This window comes from Bos indicus x Bos taurus, chromosome 14, assembly GCF_003369695.1.
Source record: "Bos indicus x Bos taurus breed Angus x Brahman F1 hybrid chromosome 14, Bos_hybrid_MaternalHap_v2.0, whole genome shotgun sequence".
NCBI lineage: Eukaryota > Metazoa > Chordata > Mammalia > Artiodactyla > Bovidae > Bos > Bos indicus x Bos taurus.
The window spans coordinates 81,829,916-81,850,208 of record NC_040089.1 but is presented as its reverse complement, the minus strand read 5'-3'; the positions used below and the strand labels follow the sequence as shown (position 1 = coordinate 81,850,208).

Genomic DNA, 20,293 nt, shown 5'->3' with positions numbered 1-20,293 from the left:
GTGACCAGAGACTGCCTAATGGTTTTGCCACTGCTGCTGGCTGTATCTCCATCTGAGTCTTTCTACCACGGGACTTGCACACCTTCAGTGACAGAAAGAAAAAGAACAGCTCGGAGAGGGCAGGGATCTGCCTAGGCGACATGGTGATTACACTCTGCTTGATGCAGGGTATTTCTGGGTGCTTCCTTACAATCCCCACTCTACCTGCCCTTATGCACAGCATCATAGTGTCTCTGCTTTAATTCCTCACCATAGTTTAATGGAAACTTATTTTGGTGAAAAAAAGAGTCACTCCCTTCTCAAACAAAGTCACCACGCATACATGGCCTGCAGCAGATGACATGAGCTGATGTAAGGTCTTAAAAAAAGAAATTTTTTAGACTTGAGGAAGTCTTCCCCGTGACCATGACCAGGTTGAATTCTTAAGACATGACTTCTGTCCAAACATAACAGGGTCAACATTTCAGCTCACTGGTCCTAAAGATCCTTAGGTACGAACAATCCATTTTTAAATACACAGTCATCCACCCTGGTGAGTTACATTTGGTATTTATAATGTGAAAAGGTTTATTTTTCTAGCAGCTTTGCCTAAGTTAAATAGATTATGACTATGGTTCCCAGATTGTGTGGAAAGAAGGCCTGGGGCATTACAGGAAATTCACAGGGGCATTCTGAGTTTTTTTTTTAAAAGTCAAGAGACACAGCAAAATTCAGTACCCACTGGACTTTGTATACACAACCAGCTCAAGGTATAATAGGTCACAATTTCAACACTAGAAGGGACTTCCCTGAAGTCCAGTGGTTAAGACTCCACGTTTCCACAGCAGGGGGCCATGGCCCAGGTCGGGAAACTGAGATCCCAAAGACAAAAAAAAGAACAACTTGGTAAATTTGTTTTATCAGCACTTGCTATGAAGGAAAGCAAATACCACGGGGAAAATCACCGTGGAAAGGAAGGGAAGGTGGGGCCTTCCCTGCTGGCCCAGAGGCTGAGATTCTGAGACCCCAGTGCAGGGGCCAGTCGGACCCTCACCAGGGAGCGGGGTCCCCCCTGCAACTAAAGGGCCCCCGTGCTGCAGATAAGACCTGGCACAAACACATAAATAAATGCTTTAGTTAAAAAAGGAAGAAGCCAGGGTGGTGATGTCCAATCAGACTCTGAGACCTGAGAAGTGCGTTCTCAGCAGGCACACACATCCCAGTAGTGAGTAGTTCTGGTTTTTCAAAAGTACGTGTATCATCTTACAATTCTGATTTATATATTAATATATTGTTGGTTCATACAGCAGAGTTTTTAAGATACGAACACTTATGAAGACGATTGGACCTAATGACCTCATATATGGAATTACTAGATATTTCTTTTGGCTCTGGGGTACCATGAAAAAAAATTACTGCAACACCAAAGGATTCATGAACCACGGAATTTGGGAACATCTGGACCCTACATAAGTGGCACCCCGTGTAGCTGGGCAGTTCCCACTGCGTGTGTCCGTGTGTCTGCTGATTCCAGATATGCCTCCTTCTTAACTGCTTTTTAATTTTCATCAGCAGCATCATAATGAATTATCTGTGACATGAATTTTGTGAAATAGCATTTCATTTTCAGCACTGCAATTAAATATAACTTTAGAAAGTTTCAGCAAAGAACAGAATTAGTGAAAGAAGAATTCTTACCAGGGCAGGAAGTTCACAGCATTTGTCTTTATTGGCCCAGGATGTGGAACAAACAATATCAAACATCTGTAACTGGAACTGCAATTTAAAAAGAAAATTGTCATTCAATAAAAGATATATACAATATATACAATGTTCAATAAAAGATACATTGTGTGTATAATTTATAATGATTTCACAGTACACATTACATGGTGCTGTTAGTCGCTCAGTCCTGTCTGTCCTTGTGACCCATGGACTGCAGCCCATCAGGCTCCTCTGTCCATGGGATTCTCCAGGCGAGAGCACTGGAGTGGGATGCCATGCCCTTCTCCAGGGGGTCTTCCCCACCCAGGGATCAATCCTGACTCTCCTGCACTGCAAGCAGATCCTTTACCATCTGAGCCACCTTACATAATAAAACACCAACACATTTATAACATAATATTACAGTGAATAAATGTGAAAAGTCATTCCTCAAACACACAGTGATTTAAGACTTCTGTCAGTGGTTACTCCTTCCACCATCCAAACTGCCTTACTCATCACAATTCTTCCTCCCATCTCTACGTAAAAACACTTAGAGCCTCTGGTGAAATCCTCCCTGTGGCCCACCACAGTTAGTCCAAGTGCCTCCGTGACCCCACCAGGCTCTAGACATCTCTTACAGCCCATCGCCCGCCATCCAGTACACTTATTTATATTTCCCCTCAGAGTGGACACTCATCAAAGCCATAGCACCTTCGTGCCCCCATCGTAATGAGTGACATGCAGGGACTTCCCTGGAGGCCCAGGCTTGGGACGTGGAACTTCACTTCAGGGGCCAGAGGTTCAATCCGTGGTTGCGGAACTAAGTCATATGCCTTGTGGCATGGCAAAAAAAAAAAGTGGGGGGGGGGGCATGTAGTAGATATTCATGGAGGCTTGTTGAATTATTTCTGACTTCCATCATTCAAGCATACATTTGACCACTTTTTCTTTAGTGTATAATGCAAGCCAGATACCATATAGACCTTTAGGATATAAAAATGAGCAAAACCAGCTTTTTGCCCACAAAGCATTTACAGGGAGTAAGAGACTGACACATAAACACTGTTTACGACGTGCTGAGTGTCATGACAGACTCACATGTGGCACTGTGAGATCCGTGCTGTGCATTTTCATTCAGGCCATCGATCATGCCATAAATATTTAGACAGTCTTGTGCAACTCATGTTTGTTGGCAACAATTTAAAGTATATTTTGAAACATTTAGAAACATCATTATAATATCATTAAGGGCTCACACTAGCTTCATGACCTAACCATTTCTAACACTATATTTCTTCCTATATTGTTTTCGAATATTGCATGTCATCAGGAGTTTGGAGATCCCCTGGAGGAGGAAAATGGCAACCCACTCCAGTATTCTTCCCTGAAAAATCCCATGGACAGAGGAGCTTGGCAAGCTACAGTCCACAGGGTCACAAAGAGTTGGACACAAATGAGGGGCTAAAAATGTAGCAGCACTCAGGAGTCCGGGGTTAACAGATACACACTAGGATATATTATAAAAGATAAATAAGAAGGACACAGGGAACTGTATTCAGTATCTTATAATATCCTACAGTAGAAAGAATCTGAAAAACAATAGGAGACATAAGAGCGGCAGTTTCGATCCCTGGCTGGGGAAGATCCCTTGGAGGAAGGCACGGCAACCCACTCCAGTCTTCTTGCCTGGAGAGTCCCATGGTCAGAGGAGCCTGGCGGGCTACAGTCCACGGGGTCACTAAGAGTCAGACATGACTGAGCGACTTAGCAAGTAGCACACATCTCTCCATCTACGACTGAACCACTTTGCTGCACACCTGAAACTAACAGATCAGTCGCTCCGTCGCGTCCGACTCTGCGACCCCAGGAATCGCAGCAGGCCAGGCCTCCCTGTCCATCACCAGCTCCCGGAGTTCACTCAGACTCACGTCCACCGAGTCGGTGATGCCATCCAGCCATCTTATCCTTCGAGTCCCCTTCTCCTCCTGCCCCCAGTCCCTCCCAGCATCAGGACACAGCACTGTAAATCGACTACACTGCCATCTAAAAATGAAAGTGTCATCAATTACAGAGCTGGCAGAGGACGAAATCCTCTTCATTTCCTCCCTGGTCTCGAGCCCGTTTCTGTCGTGTCGGTTCATTTGCTTCACGTCTTTTTAGACTCGGCATCTAAGAGACGTCACACAATGTTTCTGCGTCTCTGACTGCACTTACTGTGACAATCCCTAGGTTTACATAATCTGTAAGATGCCCTCAGAAAGCGGTATTTTCAGCAAAAACTGGAAAACTCTTGGAGCCTTATTTTCACCCATCCCTGTCAAGAGTCCCCTGGACGCAGGTAGGAACACTCCAGCGGGTGGTGTGACTGTGAACGGGCTACTGCCTGCAGCGTCCCATCCAACAGCAAAGAGAATGAAGTCAGGGCTTCTCTCGCCACACCCAGGAAGAACTGCGCCTTGCTGCAAACATCTTTTCCCAAGTGGGTTTTGCAAGATTAATAACACAAATGTTGAAAGCAGATCCATAAATCAAGACATCATGCTTTCTGTTTTCAATATAAAACCACTGCATTATTTGAAGCAATAAGTGCATGGCTCAGTACACTCTTTCTTTTCCATATTAAAAATGTTTTTTTTCAAAGGGCATGACATTTCAGTCTGTTCAGGGCAACCACACAACTAAATTATGATCACTGAAAAATTAAGTTTGTAATGGATGGACCTAGGGATGGTCATACTAAGTGAAGTAAACAGAGAAGCAGAAACATTGCATGATGTCTCTTAGATGCGGAATCTAAAGAGACATGATCCAAACGAGCTTACGAAATAGAAATGGACTCACAGAGAAGAAAGCTATGGCTGCCGGGGGAAAGGACAGGGGAAGGGACAGTGAGGGAGTGTGGACAGGTGCACACTGCTGTGTTTAAAATGTAACCCAACACGGCCCACTGAAGAGCACAGGGAACTCTGCTCAATGCTGTGTGGCAGCCTGATGGGAGGGGAGCCTGGGGGAGAAGGGATGCATGTCTATGTGTGGCTGAGGCCCTTTGCTGCCCACCTGAAACTATCACAACATTGTTAATTGGCTATACTCCTCTACAAAATAAAAAGTCCAATTAAAAAAACTTGGTTTTCAAAATTAAAGCATTTTTAAAGAACGTGGCTGCTGATTTTCATAAGCAACAGTAGCAGCAAAGGTATTTCAAGGGAGCACAGGGATTCAGAGGCAATGGAGCCAGACTGCCTGGGTGTGACCCACTCACAAGCTAAGCCATTTTAAGCCAACTGCTTCACGTGGTGGAGCCTCAGCTTTCCTTATCTGTTAAAATAGTAGAATAATAGTAGATGCAGTAGTAGCTATTCATTAGAGTAATAATAGCGGCCATAACAACAAAATGAACCCACTAAAGGAAAATATTTAGAACAGTTCCTGAAATACAGTTATGCAAAATAAACATTATTTTAAAGCAACATGTAGAGAAGCCCTTTTATAGTTGACCTATAAGCTGCAGGAGTATATAACACAGACGCCAAATGGTTAAGTCAAAAGGATGAAAGTGATGTGATGCTGAGAGCAGAAATATAACAGCAGTTTGTGTCCACAGTCATTGTATCTGTTTAATATTTTGTTTGAGAAAAATCTTAGCAAATAACAACAATACCAGCAAACATTTGTTGAAAACCTGGCTGTGTGCCAGGCACCATCCCAAGGACTTCACCTGTATCATTCACTCTTCCCATCACCACTGTGAGGTCTGATAATAGTAATGTCTACCCCATTCTATAAATTAGGGCTTGGGATGAAAAGGCCTGAGTAATTTAAGCACATGTTGAAAGCTGAATTCCTGTTGAGAGCTGAACAGCACACCTCATTTTCTTGCAGTTTATTTTGTGAACAGATCATTACTCTAATGTTTAAAATGCAGATACCCCAGCCTGACTTTACAATGCCATTTGACTTTATAATTACTTTTATTAAATGAGTCCCATTATGACAGCATTAGTCAGTTAATTCTGTAAGTCATTCATCCATTAAGAAATTTTCCATTTCTGAATAGGGCCCTCAGTGTGAAAACATTTTAGTGAATGAAAAGATTTATTTAAAGCCAAGGCCTTTCACTAGTCTTGGGGTATACCAGGCTTTCTTGAAGTTTTTCAAATAAACAGTCACCACCCGATCACCTATGACTGTACAATGTCTCCATACAAACCTTTGGCTAAACTTCTTTTGCCCTCTTGAGTTATTGAGATTCTTATGAGTTCATTTTATTTATTCGAGAGGTTGAATACCTACTAAGTGCTGAATGAGGCCAATACTATCATTTGAAGAATGCTTGTGGGCTGTCTTTTCTTTTTCAAGTCAGATGAAGTCAGAAGCCTTTTTTTGTGTGAGTACAACAAATTTATTCATAATTGTTTTGCATTCGTAATAGTTCAGATTCCTCGGCCTTTATTTAGAGACTTCTTTTCCAAGTCACATTTCTGGGGACTGATTTTTTAAAATCTGGCTTTTATTCCAGAAGTAATTAAACACACACTTACACAAATTATGGAGGAAACATTACAGAGATAATATGTCAAAGATCTCAGATTTCAGTACCTAAAAATTCAAGACAGCGAGGATCAAAATAAACCATACTTTAAGCGTCGAAGAGGCAGCCCCTTTTGACTTTAGCAACTTTTTTCCTTTGTAACTAACAGCATTATGAAAAAAAATCTGCACAAGAAAAAGACCGTCCCACTTTCACTGGTAATAATCTCTTTCAAGGGAATACTTAGACAATCACAAATGCTCATTTTTCATTATTGGACATTTCTGTCTGGGCATAGCACAAAAGGCAAGTCATTTGGGGTCAAATGTTAGCATGAAAACAAGACTGAAATATTTTTTGGCAGTTGAGGCACTGTGATCTGTGAATGGAAATTAAAAGGGACTTCCCACTCAGTACCGTATTTCATCTTCTGATTTTTTTTTCCAGCATATCATTTTTAAGCTTATAATTTGAAGTCAAGCTGTACCTCATCTTATGCAAATATTTAGAGAGCTTTACATTCCCTGAGACACAGGAGAAGGAGTCCTGGGGACCCACGCCGCCTTCTGCTTTCAATTTGGTGTGTAACTTTTACTGACTCCACCTTCAAACTATGATTTATTAAGCACTTACCACTTGTCAGCTACTTAACAGGGTGTTTTTACTTGCTCTCAATCAACTTACTGAATTTAAGGGGAACCACAATGGCTCTACTCAATCAGGAGATGAAAGTGAACATCCGCAATCGTTGGTAGCAATCAGAATGTTAAGGGGCAGAGATGCTGGGGAGGGGGCGCATTCTGATCACATTTATTTCAAGGCTATAATTCAAATAATGGTGAGTTTTTGAACTTGCCAGTGAATAGACAGGGCATATGGTCACTGTCACAGACCAGATTCCTTCCTCTGCCTTAAGTTCTCTCATAATCAGGCTGGCCTAATGGAAGAGAGCTCAGAATGAAGAGCAGTAACCATATGCAACTCAAATACAATCTCACATCTCACTGTCCTCGTGTTTGAAAGGGGATCTCTCCCTAACTTATTCAGGTCTCAGTTTCTGCATCTATAAAATGGGGACGATATATTTTCCTGGGTTACTGGAGGATTAAACGGGAACATCTTAGAAACGCTCACACTGCCTCGTCCGCGTGTGTGTTATCCGCCAGTCGTGTCTGACTCTTTGTGACCCCGTGGACTGCAGCCTTCCTGCCAGCCTCCTCTGTCCATGGAATCCTCCAGGCAAGAAAACTGGAGTGGGTTGCCATCCCCTTCTCTAGGGACCTAATCCATATTAGGCAATACATATTAGTCACTATTATCATTTGAAGAATTAAAAGATACAATTGAGTGAAAACACAACCATTTCCTTACAATTGGAAAACACTTGTTTCTATAGGATCATTGATTTGTCTTCTATTGATTCCTACATAAAAACGTTAACTCAGAAAATAAAATTACTAAAAATTCTATAACATAACTTATATTTATTTTTATTTACACATCAGAGAACTAAACAAATAACTGTATAATTATCTAGGTGTTAGATTTGAAAGGTGGGAAAAAGAAAACATGTTCAATGCCAGAAGCTCAAACATTTTCTTGAATCATCTCTGACTGGAAGCATGATAATTTCATTAGGTATCAGAAAAGAAGAAACCTCTCAGGGCAAAGAAGACTGCAAAGGAGAGGCCCAGCTGTCTGTCTCCTCCCGTGTGCTCTGACAGCTAGACTCAGCCCGCTTATTAGTTTAGTCTCACTAGAGAATTTTTGCTGCCGGTAAAGTCTTGCATTGCTGGCCACAAGTTTTTATTTCAAATATGAGTAATATCCATACAGTAGTTACTGTATCCCTAAATCCATTCATCTCTTCTCCACTCAGCTTTGGTTTAAAAAGACTATAGCCTGAGACACAGACTCACAGACTTACAGAACGAATTTACAGTTGCCAGAGGGGGAAGATGGGGTAAGGGATAGTTAGGGAGTTTGGGGTGGTCGTGTGCACACTGCTGTATTTAACATGGACGACCAATAAGGACCCACTGGAAGCACAGGGAGCCCTGCTCAATGTTACGTGGCAGCCGGGATGGGAGGGGGTTTGAGCGAGAGGGATACGTGCACAGGCGTGGCTGGGTCCCTTTGCTGTCCACCCGAAACGATCACAACATTGTTAATTGTCTATACTCGAATAAAAAATAAAAACTTTAAAATAATGGAAAGATTATATTCTTTAAAAACTGAAAATTTAGAATCATTCCATCATCTGGCATTTTTTGAATCATTGACAAATTTGCCAGGGAATATCGATCTATAAACTACTAATCTCTCTTAGATGATAATTACTCCTTCTGGAACAACCCAAAACTTGTGCATTGCACATTCCCTTTTGCAGGGTATTAGAGTTCACATATATTTCAAGATTATGTTAGCAATCTGTGATTTCTAATTGAGAACTGAAGACTGAAGCTTCTCTCTTGTCTTACACTGAAACAAGTACTGATAATAACAAAAAAACCAAGCAAGTCTTCAATCACATTCTTGAGATCTAACCTAATATCATCCATTTCAACATAATCAAATTCCTCAATAAGTGGGTAGACCGAAAATCTAGTAATCCGTTGTAGACTTCCAGATTCTAACAAAAGCCACAACTTTTTCCTACCAGCCCTACAAAGAACTCTTTAATGACTGACTTCCATAAATTCCCTTTTGTCTACTGCTGGGTGGCGTTAACCACAGAGGGTTTAATTGCTGTTTTAATTGCTCTTCTTTCATGGACAAAAGTAAAGATTTATTACTGGTAGACCCTAAACCTATGGTTGTTTTTGCTTTCCGAACTAAATTCCATAATATTTAATTGGTCATATATTTTGGAGTAAAATTACTATGTAGAGTGTAATTTGAAGTACAATTAATTTGTAACTGTAATTTTAACACTGTAATTGCTAAGTATGAGCTATAATTAGGAGACAGCATGATATCTATCAGTGGACTGTTGTCAATACCACAGGTGGAACATGATATATGCAAACTATTAAGAAAAATTCAGATAGATGGCTTTCTATTTAATTTCTAACAAGTGTTTCTTGAGAAAGTACTCTTCATACAACTTTATCAGATACTGTGATGTAAGGTCAAAGGTGATTGCAAATGAAGACTGTGACATGGTTTCTGTTCAGTAAAGAAACTGCCTGGAGTGCAGGAGACCTGGGTAGATCCCTGGGTCAGGAAGATGCCCTGGAGAAGGGAGTGGCTACCCACTCCAGTAGTCTTCTGGAGAATCCCATGGACAGAGAAGTCTGGCAGGCTACAGTCCATGGGGTCTGAAGCATACTGCAAGTCATTTTCATTTATTTGATATACTAGAAGATTTCATTTGTATTAATATTAAATGATTTCAGCTTTAAAAGACTTTGAGAATCATCAGGTCTTTCTAAAATTCCATACAGCTGGCTAGTTCTGCAGGTCTCTAAAAGCACAATAAGAGTAAATCTTAATTAACTTGATTATTCTGTTACACAGAAGAGAAGTGTAGATGTGAATATTTGGAATTGCTTACAAGAATAAAATTCCCTCCAGGTTAATTGGTTCTAATTATAGAATGACTCAAATTAGAGAATGCTGCTAATTAGCTGTGAATGTGTGGTCTTAAAACAAAAGTTTGTGCTCACTGCTCTTTTTTGTAGGCATTAACTGAAAAGAATGTGATTTCTTTGCCAATTTGAAGTCTCTTGATCTTAAAATCCATGATTAAAAAACTATGATAAAAAATATATCTTAAAATGATGTTATTTAAATATTAATGATAAAATATTATTATCCCTTATTATTAATGATAAAAAGGGTTAACTTGACATTAGCAATAGCAAGGACCTAGTTATAAAATGCCCAAATCTAACCCATGTGAGAGGTTTATGTCAATTTCCCATGTATAATAATAACATGTTTTATATGGATTTGGATCTGGTCATATAAATGAGGTTCATCCACAGTTTTGATTCTAATGAACCAACCATTTATGCCACGGTATTTTATTTGAATTTTAAAAATATCTTACTGTTAAAATTTTCATTTAGAAAACAAACTAGTCTATTTCTGGAGCACTCTCCATATAATACAGCAGAAGCGTATTGCAAGAGCTTCGAATGTTCGCGTTTTAATCCATTTAAACGAATTCATTTCATTCATTTGCACTTCATTCATTCATTCGTTATCTATTTACTTATCATTCATCAACTATCATTCACCATCACGCTCTCCATCTATGCCTTTACCAAGCTCTTCCCCTGGAAAATACATAATCATATTTTAGGAGAATTTTTTCCCTTAACACAGATTCATTTGTTTATCCACTTACTGGTGCAGAGTTTCCGTTTGGTCCTCTTGATCGAACCATTCTCCCCAGGACTTCAACACCATCCAGCGTGATATTAGATGATGCGTTTATTGCCTTCTCACCCACTTGCTTGCAGTCAATAACCACTTTGGCCAAAGTCTTGCTGACAACAATATGTAGCTGATAAAAGTAAAAATGTTTTAAAAGGTAAGAAGCAGGAGAAAATACCAAACACATTTACATAATTGCATGACTCATCACCAAAAAATATGCAAGGGAAGAAAAGGAATTCTGTCTCCTTAAGCACTTTGCTTGAGAAGAAAGGTTCTACTCTAAACCACTTCCATGACTATCCCACATTCAGATGCCATCTCTATGGGTTTTTTTGTAAACACTAATGGAATCTCAATGCTTTTCATTTCCTTTGTAATATTTTTGACTACTCTGTGACTGTCTCACCAAGAAAAAATCATCTCTAGAGGAAGTTGATATATACATGACAATAATTCCAAAGAAATGCTAATGGGACTATTTGGAAGCATACACTAATAAATCACGTGCATCTCACGTGTTTCTGAGATCCTTATTTAAGACACTGTGGTTTACAGTCCTAGTAACAAGAAAAAAATATTTTTATGCAACGTTTCTTATGCAAAAATGAGAGAATTTTGTTATGCAATTGTTCTTATATAGTGATGGTATTCAAAACCCCAGAAGGTAGCAAAGTTGTATAGAATAGACAGATCTGACCACATCCTATCAGGAAACAGAAGCCAAGATGAAGACTGCTGTGTGACACCCCTTCCCTGCCTCCGACAGGACAAGAGGGGTATGGCCAAGATGCAAGGTTTTTGCAACACCACTGAGTAAATACTCTGCTCTCGGGCACTCTTGGTGTTGCATTTTTTAACAGCCCAGATATCAGTGGGATTATTCACTGCAAAGGAAACAGTAAATTTTGGAAGGAAGGCTGTCTACTGCAGTGATCACCAAAACAAAATGTTTCACAGATGTGAAACACGAAGGAGCAGAGCTCTATCACATGTGCCAGGTTAGAATAAGAGCAACTAATGTCAGGCATGGAGAAGGCAATGGCACCCCACTCCAGTACTCTTGCCTGGAAAATCCCATGGATGGAGGAGCCTGGAAGGCTGCAGTCCATGGGGTCGCTGAGGGTCGGACACAACTGAGCGACTTCACTTTCACTTTTCGCTTTCATGCATTGGAGAAGGAAATGGCAACCCACTCCAGTGTTCTTGCCTGGAGAACCCCAGGGACGGGGGAGCCTGGTGGGCTGCCGTCTATGGGGTCGCACAGAGTCGGACACGACTGAAGTGACTTAGGAGGAGGAGGAATGTCAGGCTTACAAAATTCTTCCTCAGGGCGACTTACCATACAGTGGCAGTGACGAGCTGTCTCAGTGCAATCTGTCTACATATTTTAACATGATTTGGCTGCTGGTACTTTAACACTATTGGTGGCCAGGTAGACCAGCAATCCTTTCTACATAACACATACTGTAGGGAATTTACAACTATCTACTTAGTAATACATTACCCTCTGCTACATGGTTCCTCAAAGTATGAACCTGGACCACTTCTATGATAGGAGACCAAAATTTGCCGGTCCAAAATGTCTCTTTAGAAAGCAGATTATTTCAAGCTGAAAATAACCAAGGTCCAAAAGACTCAGAAAGAAACTTTGAGCTTCATGTTAACTGCCTAAAAGAATTTAGACGGAAGGTCTGCTCCCAGAACAGGGCTATTACAGCAATATCTGCAAAGAATATGGCTAGGTGTGTGTGTGGAGGGGAATCTGTGTCCCATTGACTCATTTAGTTACTAAACATTTGCTTTCCATCTCCATGTGAATTGTCTTCCTTCCTTTTGAAGTCCAAACCCAAACCACTGCTTGCATAATCCTCTTTTGTCTTTAGCTGAAGATGGTACCTAAGTAAGGTTTTGGTTATTTTGGTGAGTTACTCAGTCTTCCTGGGTCTCCCCCAAGTATATATGTTATTAAACTTTTGAGTTTCTCCCATTAATTTGATTCTTAGACCAGCCAGAAGAACCTAGAAGAACAGTGGAAAATGTCTTCCTCCTGACACTATCAAATCTCCTGGGGTGCTGGATAAAAACATATGTTTTAGGATCCCATCCCAGAACTACCATATCAGAATATCTGGGCAGTTCACAAGCCCCACAGGTAATTCTTACTATAGGAGATCCAAAGCACGATGTTTTTGATTTTGGTTTTTTTTTTGCACTTCTCTGTTGCTTGGCCTGCAGTAAATAGAATAAAGAATATATATATATATATATATACACACATACAAGGCATTACTCACCTTGTGAAAGCTTCCATAGAAAATTTTCCTAATTTCAGGTCCTTCAAAAGTAACAGTCTGAAAATCCCCACTGTAGTCATAGTTGAAATACGTTAGGGTTTTCCCACCATCTAATCAAACAAAATAAAAGATTAAAAATATTCTAGAAAGTATTAAAATGGGTAATTTTTTAAAAAGTCAACTCAAAACAATATGACCATTGCTTTGAAGCTGTGTTTTAAAGTGGTGAGTGGGTAACGAAACGGCCTTGGAAGGCCCTAGGCTTTCAATTGGCCAAACTAACCGAGTGAACCACGCAGTGACGGTGAGGCGGGGCCCGACATTCGTGCTTCCTCCGTACCTCCCTGCCTGTATGCATTGCCATCACCATTTTGGGAAAGCACGGTCTGAAGTTGGAAGTGGAGGCAGACCAAAAGGAAGAAAGAAGCTAATCAAATTGTTACCAGAGATGTTCCTGATCTTTGCTCAAAACTCATCAACCCTCTAGCCCCACCTTTAGCAGGAATATCCTTGCTCAAAACCTGCCAACTCCCCACCTTGAGCAGGAGTGAACATAAATCTTTAAGTGAAAGGGTCCAGAGATAAGAAAGGAAGCTATAGAAAAAGAAAAAAGAACCAGCTGGGACCAAAATGGCGATAAATCTGACCTCCAACAGACTGTGAGTCTCATTACAGTTTGATTTTACTTTGAAAAAAGAAAGTGAAGTTGCTCAGTAGTGTTTGACTCTTTGCGACCCCATGGACTGTAGCCTACCAGGCTCCTCTGTCGATGGGATTCTCCAGGCAAGAATAGTGGAGTGGGCTGCCATTTCCTTCTCCAAGAAAATGGATATTGTACTATATTAGCATAGGAAATGACACACTTGCTAACTGGCAGCCATTAAGGACCATGCCCTTGGCAAAAGCCCTGCCCCTTTTGCCAAGGGCGGAGGGGGGCTGGAGGAGGGCACGGCAACTCACTCCAGTACTCTTGCCTGGAGAGTCCCATGGACAGAGGAGCCTGATGGGCTACAGTCCATGGGGTCGCAGAGTCGGACACGACTGCGCGACTAAGCACAGCACTTCCCTGTGGACTCAGGCAGATGCCTCTCCTCTTGTCTTTGTCTTTACTTTCTAAATCTCTCTGCCCAGGGGGGTGAGAAACTGATCTGTGAACTTGGTCCCTGCTTCTCCATTCTTGGTCACTGAATAAAGCTCAGGTTTCCCATTTGCCTACTTAAGCCTGAATGGAAAAGGAACCCTCCCGGATCTGGGGCAGAGAGTCTGGAATGGGCTAGGGCCCGAGCAGGGTTCACAGGACCTAATTCAGTAATAAAATGTTAAGAAATAAAAACCAGACTCTGCCTTATTTAACCACTGAAGCAACCAGTTCTCTCAGGACATGTAACTTACACCTCTCTGAAATAGTCATAATCCAATGTGTCTTTTATTGTGAACATTATGAACAAACAAATAAACAAAGACCTTCTACTCTTGAGTACTTCATGTTACAAGGAACATTTTATTACAAAAAAAAAAAGAATATTTTTCTCACTAATTCAGCCCCAGGTTACAATTTAATTTTTCATTTGGTTTTCAAAAGGAGCAAGTACTGATCGTCTCAAAAGACATCTTTGTTTTCAAGTCCTGGTCGTGTATAGTTAGCAGCTTACTCCTTTTTAATCTACAGCTTTGCCTTAGTTTCAGTATCAAAGCAAAATGCTTTCAATGTTTAGCTGCTGATTTATTTCCATGTACTAAAAGGTCTTTTAACAAACACTACTTGGAAATAAGCTTAAAATACTTTCCTTATCCAAATGTTTGAGTCAGTACCTAATAACAGTCACCAAATTTTGGATCCCAGCTTGACTGGAAATTTTACACTAAAAATATATGTAGAAAACTCAGGGACGTTAACCCAAAACTTGAGAATTCTCTTAAGTGATCCTCATTTGTGACTTCCAAGAACAAATGTTAAGAAGTTTCCTTCATTGTTTCCTCCTCAACTTTCCAACCTCCCAACAACGGAATTTCTCATTCTTCACAACTGCTCTCTCTCCTTTCTAGACTCCTCTTACGATGCTCTGACCCATTATTGGGACTTAAACTTCACACACCCATCAATACCATTTTCAAATGTATATTTCCATCCCAGGATTCTTCCCCAAACATACTGCTTGCCAACCTGGCCTTTTTCCTCTGATAGGAGAGAGGTACTGTGACATTGTGACTTAAAAGAAAGAGACGTTTCCCATTCAGACGACCAAAACATATTTCCCATGTATACTAGGTCTTTGTCTACGGTCCACTCACAGTTCCTGAAACCCTCGGAATTTCCTGTGGAGAGAGCAATACATGTGCCTTTGTTATGTTAATAAGGCAGCTTTCGGAAAGCCCTCGGGTCACCTAAGGATGCGGGCTGGTTGCCTGGAAAAGCAATCCTGTGCTGAGAGAGTTAGAACCCAGGCTCCCAACTCAACTTCTACGGAGGGGAGAGGCATTGGAGACTGAGTTCAATTGCCAATGGCCAGTGACTTAACTAATCTTTCCTGTGTAATGAAGCCTCCACAAAAACCCAGAAGGATGGGGTCCAGAGAGACTCTGGGCTGGTGACCACACGGAGCTGCTGGGAGGTGGTGCAGGGTGGACCTGGAAGCCCCCTCCCCTCCCCAGGCCTTGCTCCAGCCCATTGTTTCTGAGTTAGAGCATTTTATAATGCGCTGGTAACCATTGGTAACCTAGCGCTGCAGGTGAAATGGAGAAGGAAACGGCAACCCACTCCAGTACCCCTGCCTGGAAGATTCCATGGATGGAGGAACCTCGGGTCACAGAGAGTCGGACACGACTGAGCAACTTCGCTTTCACTTTCTTTTCCCTTTTTTGGTAACCCAGTGCTGTAGGTAAAATGTTTCTCTGAGTTCTGTGAGCCACTCTAGCAAATTATTAAAACCCGAGGAGGAATCTGTGGCACCCTCTGATTTATAGACTGTGGGTCACAAGCACAGGAGACAATCTGGACGAGCAAGTGGCCTCCTGGGCTGGAGGTGGCTGCTGGCACCTCCAACCTGCACTAACAGACTGATCCTGCCGCTGCCGGCGGAACTGGGGCAGGAAGGCCGTCGTGTAGGAGCCATCCTCAGCCTGGGGGTCCAAGAACACCTGCGGGTACACAGTGTCCGACCGAAGCCGAATTCTCAGATTTCTCAGATACCGGCTGCTGCCCGAGAACGGCCTGGGGTAGTGTGAGAAGCGCCCCGACACTCCCCAGACCCAGCTCGTATGTTGGAATTGGGTCCAGGAACCCGGAAGAAGCATGCAACATTTACCATTTCCTCACAGAAGTGACCTCTGACCCCAGCCCTCCCACTGACCCTCCTGGCACCAACCCTGGCCTCCCTACAATCTCCCCATCGCAGGACGGATCTCTTTTCGCCTCGCTCCCTACTGAATTCCAGAACCTGGCGTCAGCACACAGTAGGGCCTCAGGGAATATTTGTTGAAAGCCTGAGTAGAGGAATGAATGACTCACTGTCAACACAGTCCATTACTAGTATGGACCGATGGCTTAAACAAGTGAGTTACTTGTACACACTAACACACACAAGACAGGCAAGACGACACCACGCACACAGCCCATGCCTGTGTGTGCGAATGTCTGTAAGTAAATGTACTCACTGTCTAAAATGACTCCAACCAGCGGGTCAGAATTTTTATTTAAAATCTCCCAAAGAGCAAAGGGCTCCTCTGGAGTATCAGGAAGAATCCGGAATAGAATACTGATTGTATAGTCAGAGGGCAATCCTTCTGGATGTAAGTATCTGAAAAATGGAAAGAAAATAGCATATTTTATTGTATCCCTCTTCAAGAAGCCATTTATCTGATTATAAAGGCAAATACACTTTCACTATTTGAAATGAAAAAATATCTTTTTCTTTATCAACACGTGAAGAAACAGAGAAGAAAATAAACATCACCATTAACCCCATTTGGAAGTGATCCTTCTTTTGGGGTCATGCATTTCCCTCCAGTCTTTAAAGAATGTCTGTAAGTATTTGTCCAATTTATATAATTTTGCCCCTTTCTTTTCTTAGCATCGTTTACTATATAGTTCATATTTCCTTAAATATTTTAAAGCGCATGATATTTAATATTTGTACAACCTTTGCTGGTTTGGCTATTCCATAATTTATCTGACCAGTCACTTCTTATTAAACAATTAAGTAGTTTCGAGTTTTAGTACTATAAATCATGTTTATCTACAGTCTTTTGCGGGGGGGATTGGGGGGCTTTCCCGGTGTCCACCTGCAATGCAGGAGACTTGGGCTCCATTCCTGGGTGGGGAAGATCCCCTGCAGGAGGGCATGGCAGCCCCCTCCAGTATCCTTGCCTGGAGAACCCATGGACGGAGGGGCCCGGCCTGCAACACCGCCGCAACTTTCTAACAATCAGGTGGGTCGCTTACATACTTTAAAGATCTCCCCTCAAGCAGCAATGTAGCCTTTTAGCTATATATGAGACCCATAATATGTATTAATTAAATTAACAAATATGTGATGAGTTAGGTGGGAATTTAGTGTGAATTTAAAAGTGAAAGTTTAGGGAGGTCAAGAGGGAGGGAACATATGTACACCAATGGCTGATTCATGTTGATGTTTGACAGAAAACAACAAAATTCTGTGAAGGATTATCCTTCAATTAAAAAAATTTAAAAAGTGAAAATTTGATTTGCATACATTAAATATGTATGTATGTATGTATTCATTCATTCAACATTTGTTGAGTGCTTACAAATTACCAGACATGGTAATACACATTAAAGATACATCAGTGAATTGAACTTGCAAGGAACCCTTGTATAAGCACTTAAACCTGAGCAGGGTGAATTACACAGTATATTAGAAGGTAATAAGTGCCATCAAAAACAACAAGAGTAGCACAATGGGGATTAGAAATGCTAAAGTGCATTATTTTGGAATTTTAATTAAAGTTTTCAGCATTGGGTTTACTTAGAAGATTCATTGAGAGGATTACTATTTGAGCAAAGGTTCATTGAGAAGGTTGGAGAAGGAAAAAAGATCCACTCCAGTATTTTTGCCTGGAGGATTCCATGGACAGAGGAGCCCGGTGGGCTACAGTCCACAGGGCTGCAAAGAGTTGGACACAGTGATTAAACAACATTTCATTGAGAAGGTTACATTTGAAGAAAAACTCATAGGAGACGAAGACATCCAGCCAGTGCAAAGATTCTTTTTGAGCATAGACTAAGAGACAAGAGGTGAAGTCAAAGAGGCAACAGCTATCCAGATAATGTAGGGCCCTTTGGCCACTCAAGAGCTCTGACTTTTACTCCAAGGGGAATGGGAATCGCTGGCAGATTTTGGAGTGACACGATCTGATGTGAACATTTATAAACCATCACCCCGACTGCTGTTAGAGAAGAGACCCTAGGAAGGTGGGGCAGCAGGAGGAAAACAGGAGGCTGCAGCAGTGATGGCGGAAAGAGGCGGGTGCTGGTGGCTCGTATCAGGGCGGCGACAGCGAGGGTGGTGAGAAGCCACACGAGAGGACTCCGTGGCAGACGGATGTGAGGCCTGAGAGAATGGGAGGAGTCTGGCTTCTTTGCCTAAGAAACTTGTCAGATGTAGTCGTCATTGAGACATAAAAGGTTGTAGGTGAGGCTGGCTCTAAAGAGAGGAGCAGGGATGTTGTCTAGTAAGCAACTGCAAGCGTGCTAACTCGCTTCAGTCGTGTCGGACTTTACCACCCTATGGACTGTAGCCCGCCAGGCTCCTCTGTCCATGGGACTCTCCAGGCAAGGACACTGGAGTGGGCTGCCATGCCCTCCTCCAGGGGGTCTTCCCAACCCAGGGACTGAACCCACGTCTCTTCCATCTCCTGCACTGGCAGGCAGGTTCTTTACCACTAGCGCCACCTGGGAAGCAATTGAATAGGTAGGTCTAGATTTGGGGAAGTAGGGACTTCCCTGGTGGTCTGGCGGTTAAGATCCCAAGCTTCCACTGCAGCGGGTGTGGGTTCAATACCTGGTCAGGGAACTAAGATCCCACATGCTGCACAGTGTTGCCAAAAAAAATTAGGGGCAATATATAAATACAAATTCAGGAGTCCTTGGCATATAGTCGGCGTTCAACACCGTGATACTGAAAAGATCGCCAGGAAATAGGAATAGACAGAAAAAACAAGGAGGCCGCACACAAGTGCTGGTCCGCCAGCACCAAGAGGTAGAGGGAAGAGGAGCCAGGGCCACAGACGCACAGTCTGCAAGGGAAGAGGAGCCAGCTCCGCAGACGCACAGTCTGCAAGGCAAACAGAGACTCAAGGAGGGCGGGAAGTCAGGAGGAGGCTGTGCTCAGCTCTGCCGAAGGCTGGAGACAGACGGGGAGAGATGGGGGCTGGGAACCAAGGACTGGAGTTAGCCAGGTGGAGGACAAGGACACTGCTGACGGCATGACCAGTCCAGGGGAGCAGCGGACGACTGTAGAAACGGCAGTTCTCACTTTTGGCCAGGCCTCCAGGAATGACTTTCAAATATCTATTTACTATTCACCCCTAGACAATGTGAAAAAGAGAATCTGCGGAAAGGTAATGTCAGACGTTGGATTTATCTAAAACCACACACAGTACTGCCATAGGCTCAGATCCAACAAAGAATATTCTGGAAGATGCCAGAAAAGCAACTGGTCTATACACTGGACAGATGAATTTACTTCTTGAATATCATCTCCCCCCACTTTTACATGCACATATGCACACTGTATCAAAATATCAAAGTATGTACATGAAAAATGTTTCATATTAAAATACTGAAGGCATTTTGAGACAAAAACAAATATTGATTTGGAATGTAAAGAAGCAGATGACGTCTTGAGAGATGACCCCTTAAACCAGGAATTCCTACTTTTGACGTGAGAGTTGGACTATAAAGAAAGCTGAGCGCTGAAGAATTGATGCTTTTGAACTGTGGTATTGGAGAAGACTCTTGAGAGTCCCTTGGACTGCAAGGAGATCCAATCAGTCAATCCTAAAGGAAATCAACCCTGAATATTCATTGGAAGGACTGTTGCTTAAGCTCCAATACTTGGGCCACCTGATGCGAAGAGCTGACTCATTGGAAAAGACCCTGATGCTGGGAAAGATTGAAGGCAGGAGGAGAAGGGGACGACAGAGGTTGAGATGGTTGGATGGCATCACCAACGCAATGGACATGAGTTTGAGCAAGCTCTGGGAGTTGGTGATGGACAGGGAGGCCTGTCATGCTGCAGTCCAAGGGGTCGCAAAGAGTCAGACACGACTGAGCGACTGACCTGAATTGAAACTCAAGTACGTCTGGAGTTTGCAGAACTGCTGAAAATGGTCCTAGGAACCCCTCCACACGTCACAGACTGTGCAGTGACTAGAT

General features: G+C 42.3%; 1 protein-coding gene across 4 annotated transcripts in view; it reads right to left on the bottom strand.

Moving 5' to 3' along the window:
• COL14A1 (collagen type XIV alpha 1 chain) overlaps nucleotides 1-20,293 on the bottom strand; it is a 233,441-nt gene that overhangs the window by 73,499 nt on the left and 139,649 nt on the right. For all 4 annotated transcript variants that reach the window (XR_003514529.1, XR_003514530.1, XM_027561688.1 and 1 more), the window contains exons 32-35: nucleotides 16,552-16,694; nucleotides 12,898-13,007; nucleotides 10,572-10,730; nucleotides 1,678-1,755 (exon numbers count right to left, since the gene is read on the bottom strand). Coding sequence is in view for 2 of the 4 variants with exons in the window: in XM_027561688.1 (XP_027417489.1) it covers nucleotides 1,678-1,755; nucleotides 10,572-10,730; nucleotides 12,898-13,007; nucleotides 16,552-16,694 (490 nt within the window). In the remaining 2 variants the exon portion in view is untranslated. The remainder of the gene's footprint in view (nucleotides 1-1,677; nucleotides 1,756-10,571; nucleotides 10,731-12,897; nucleotides 13,008-16,551; nucleotides 16,695-20,293) is intronic.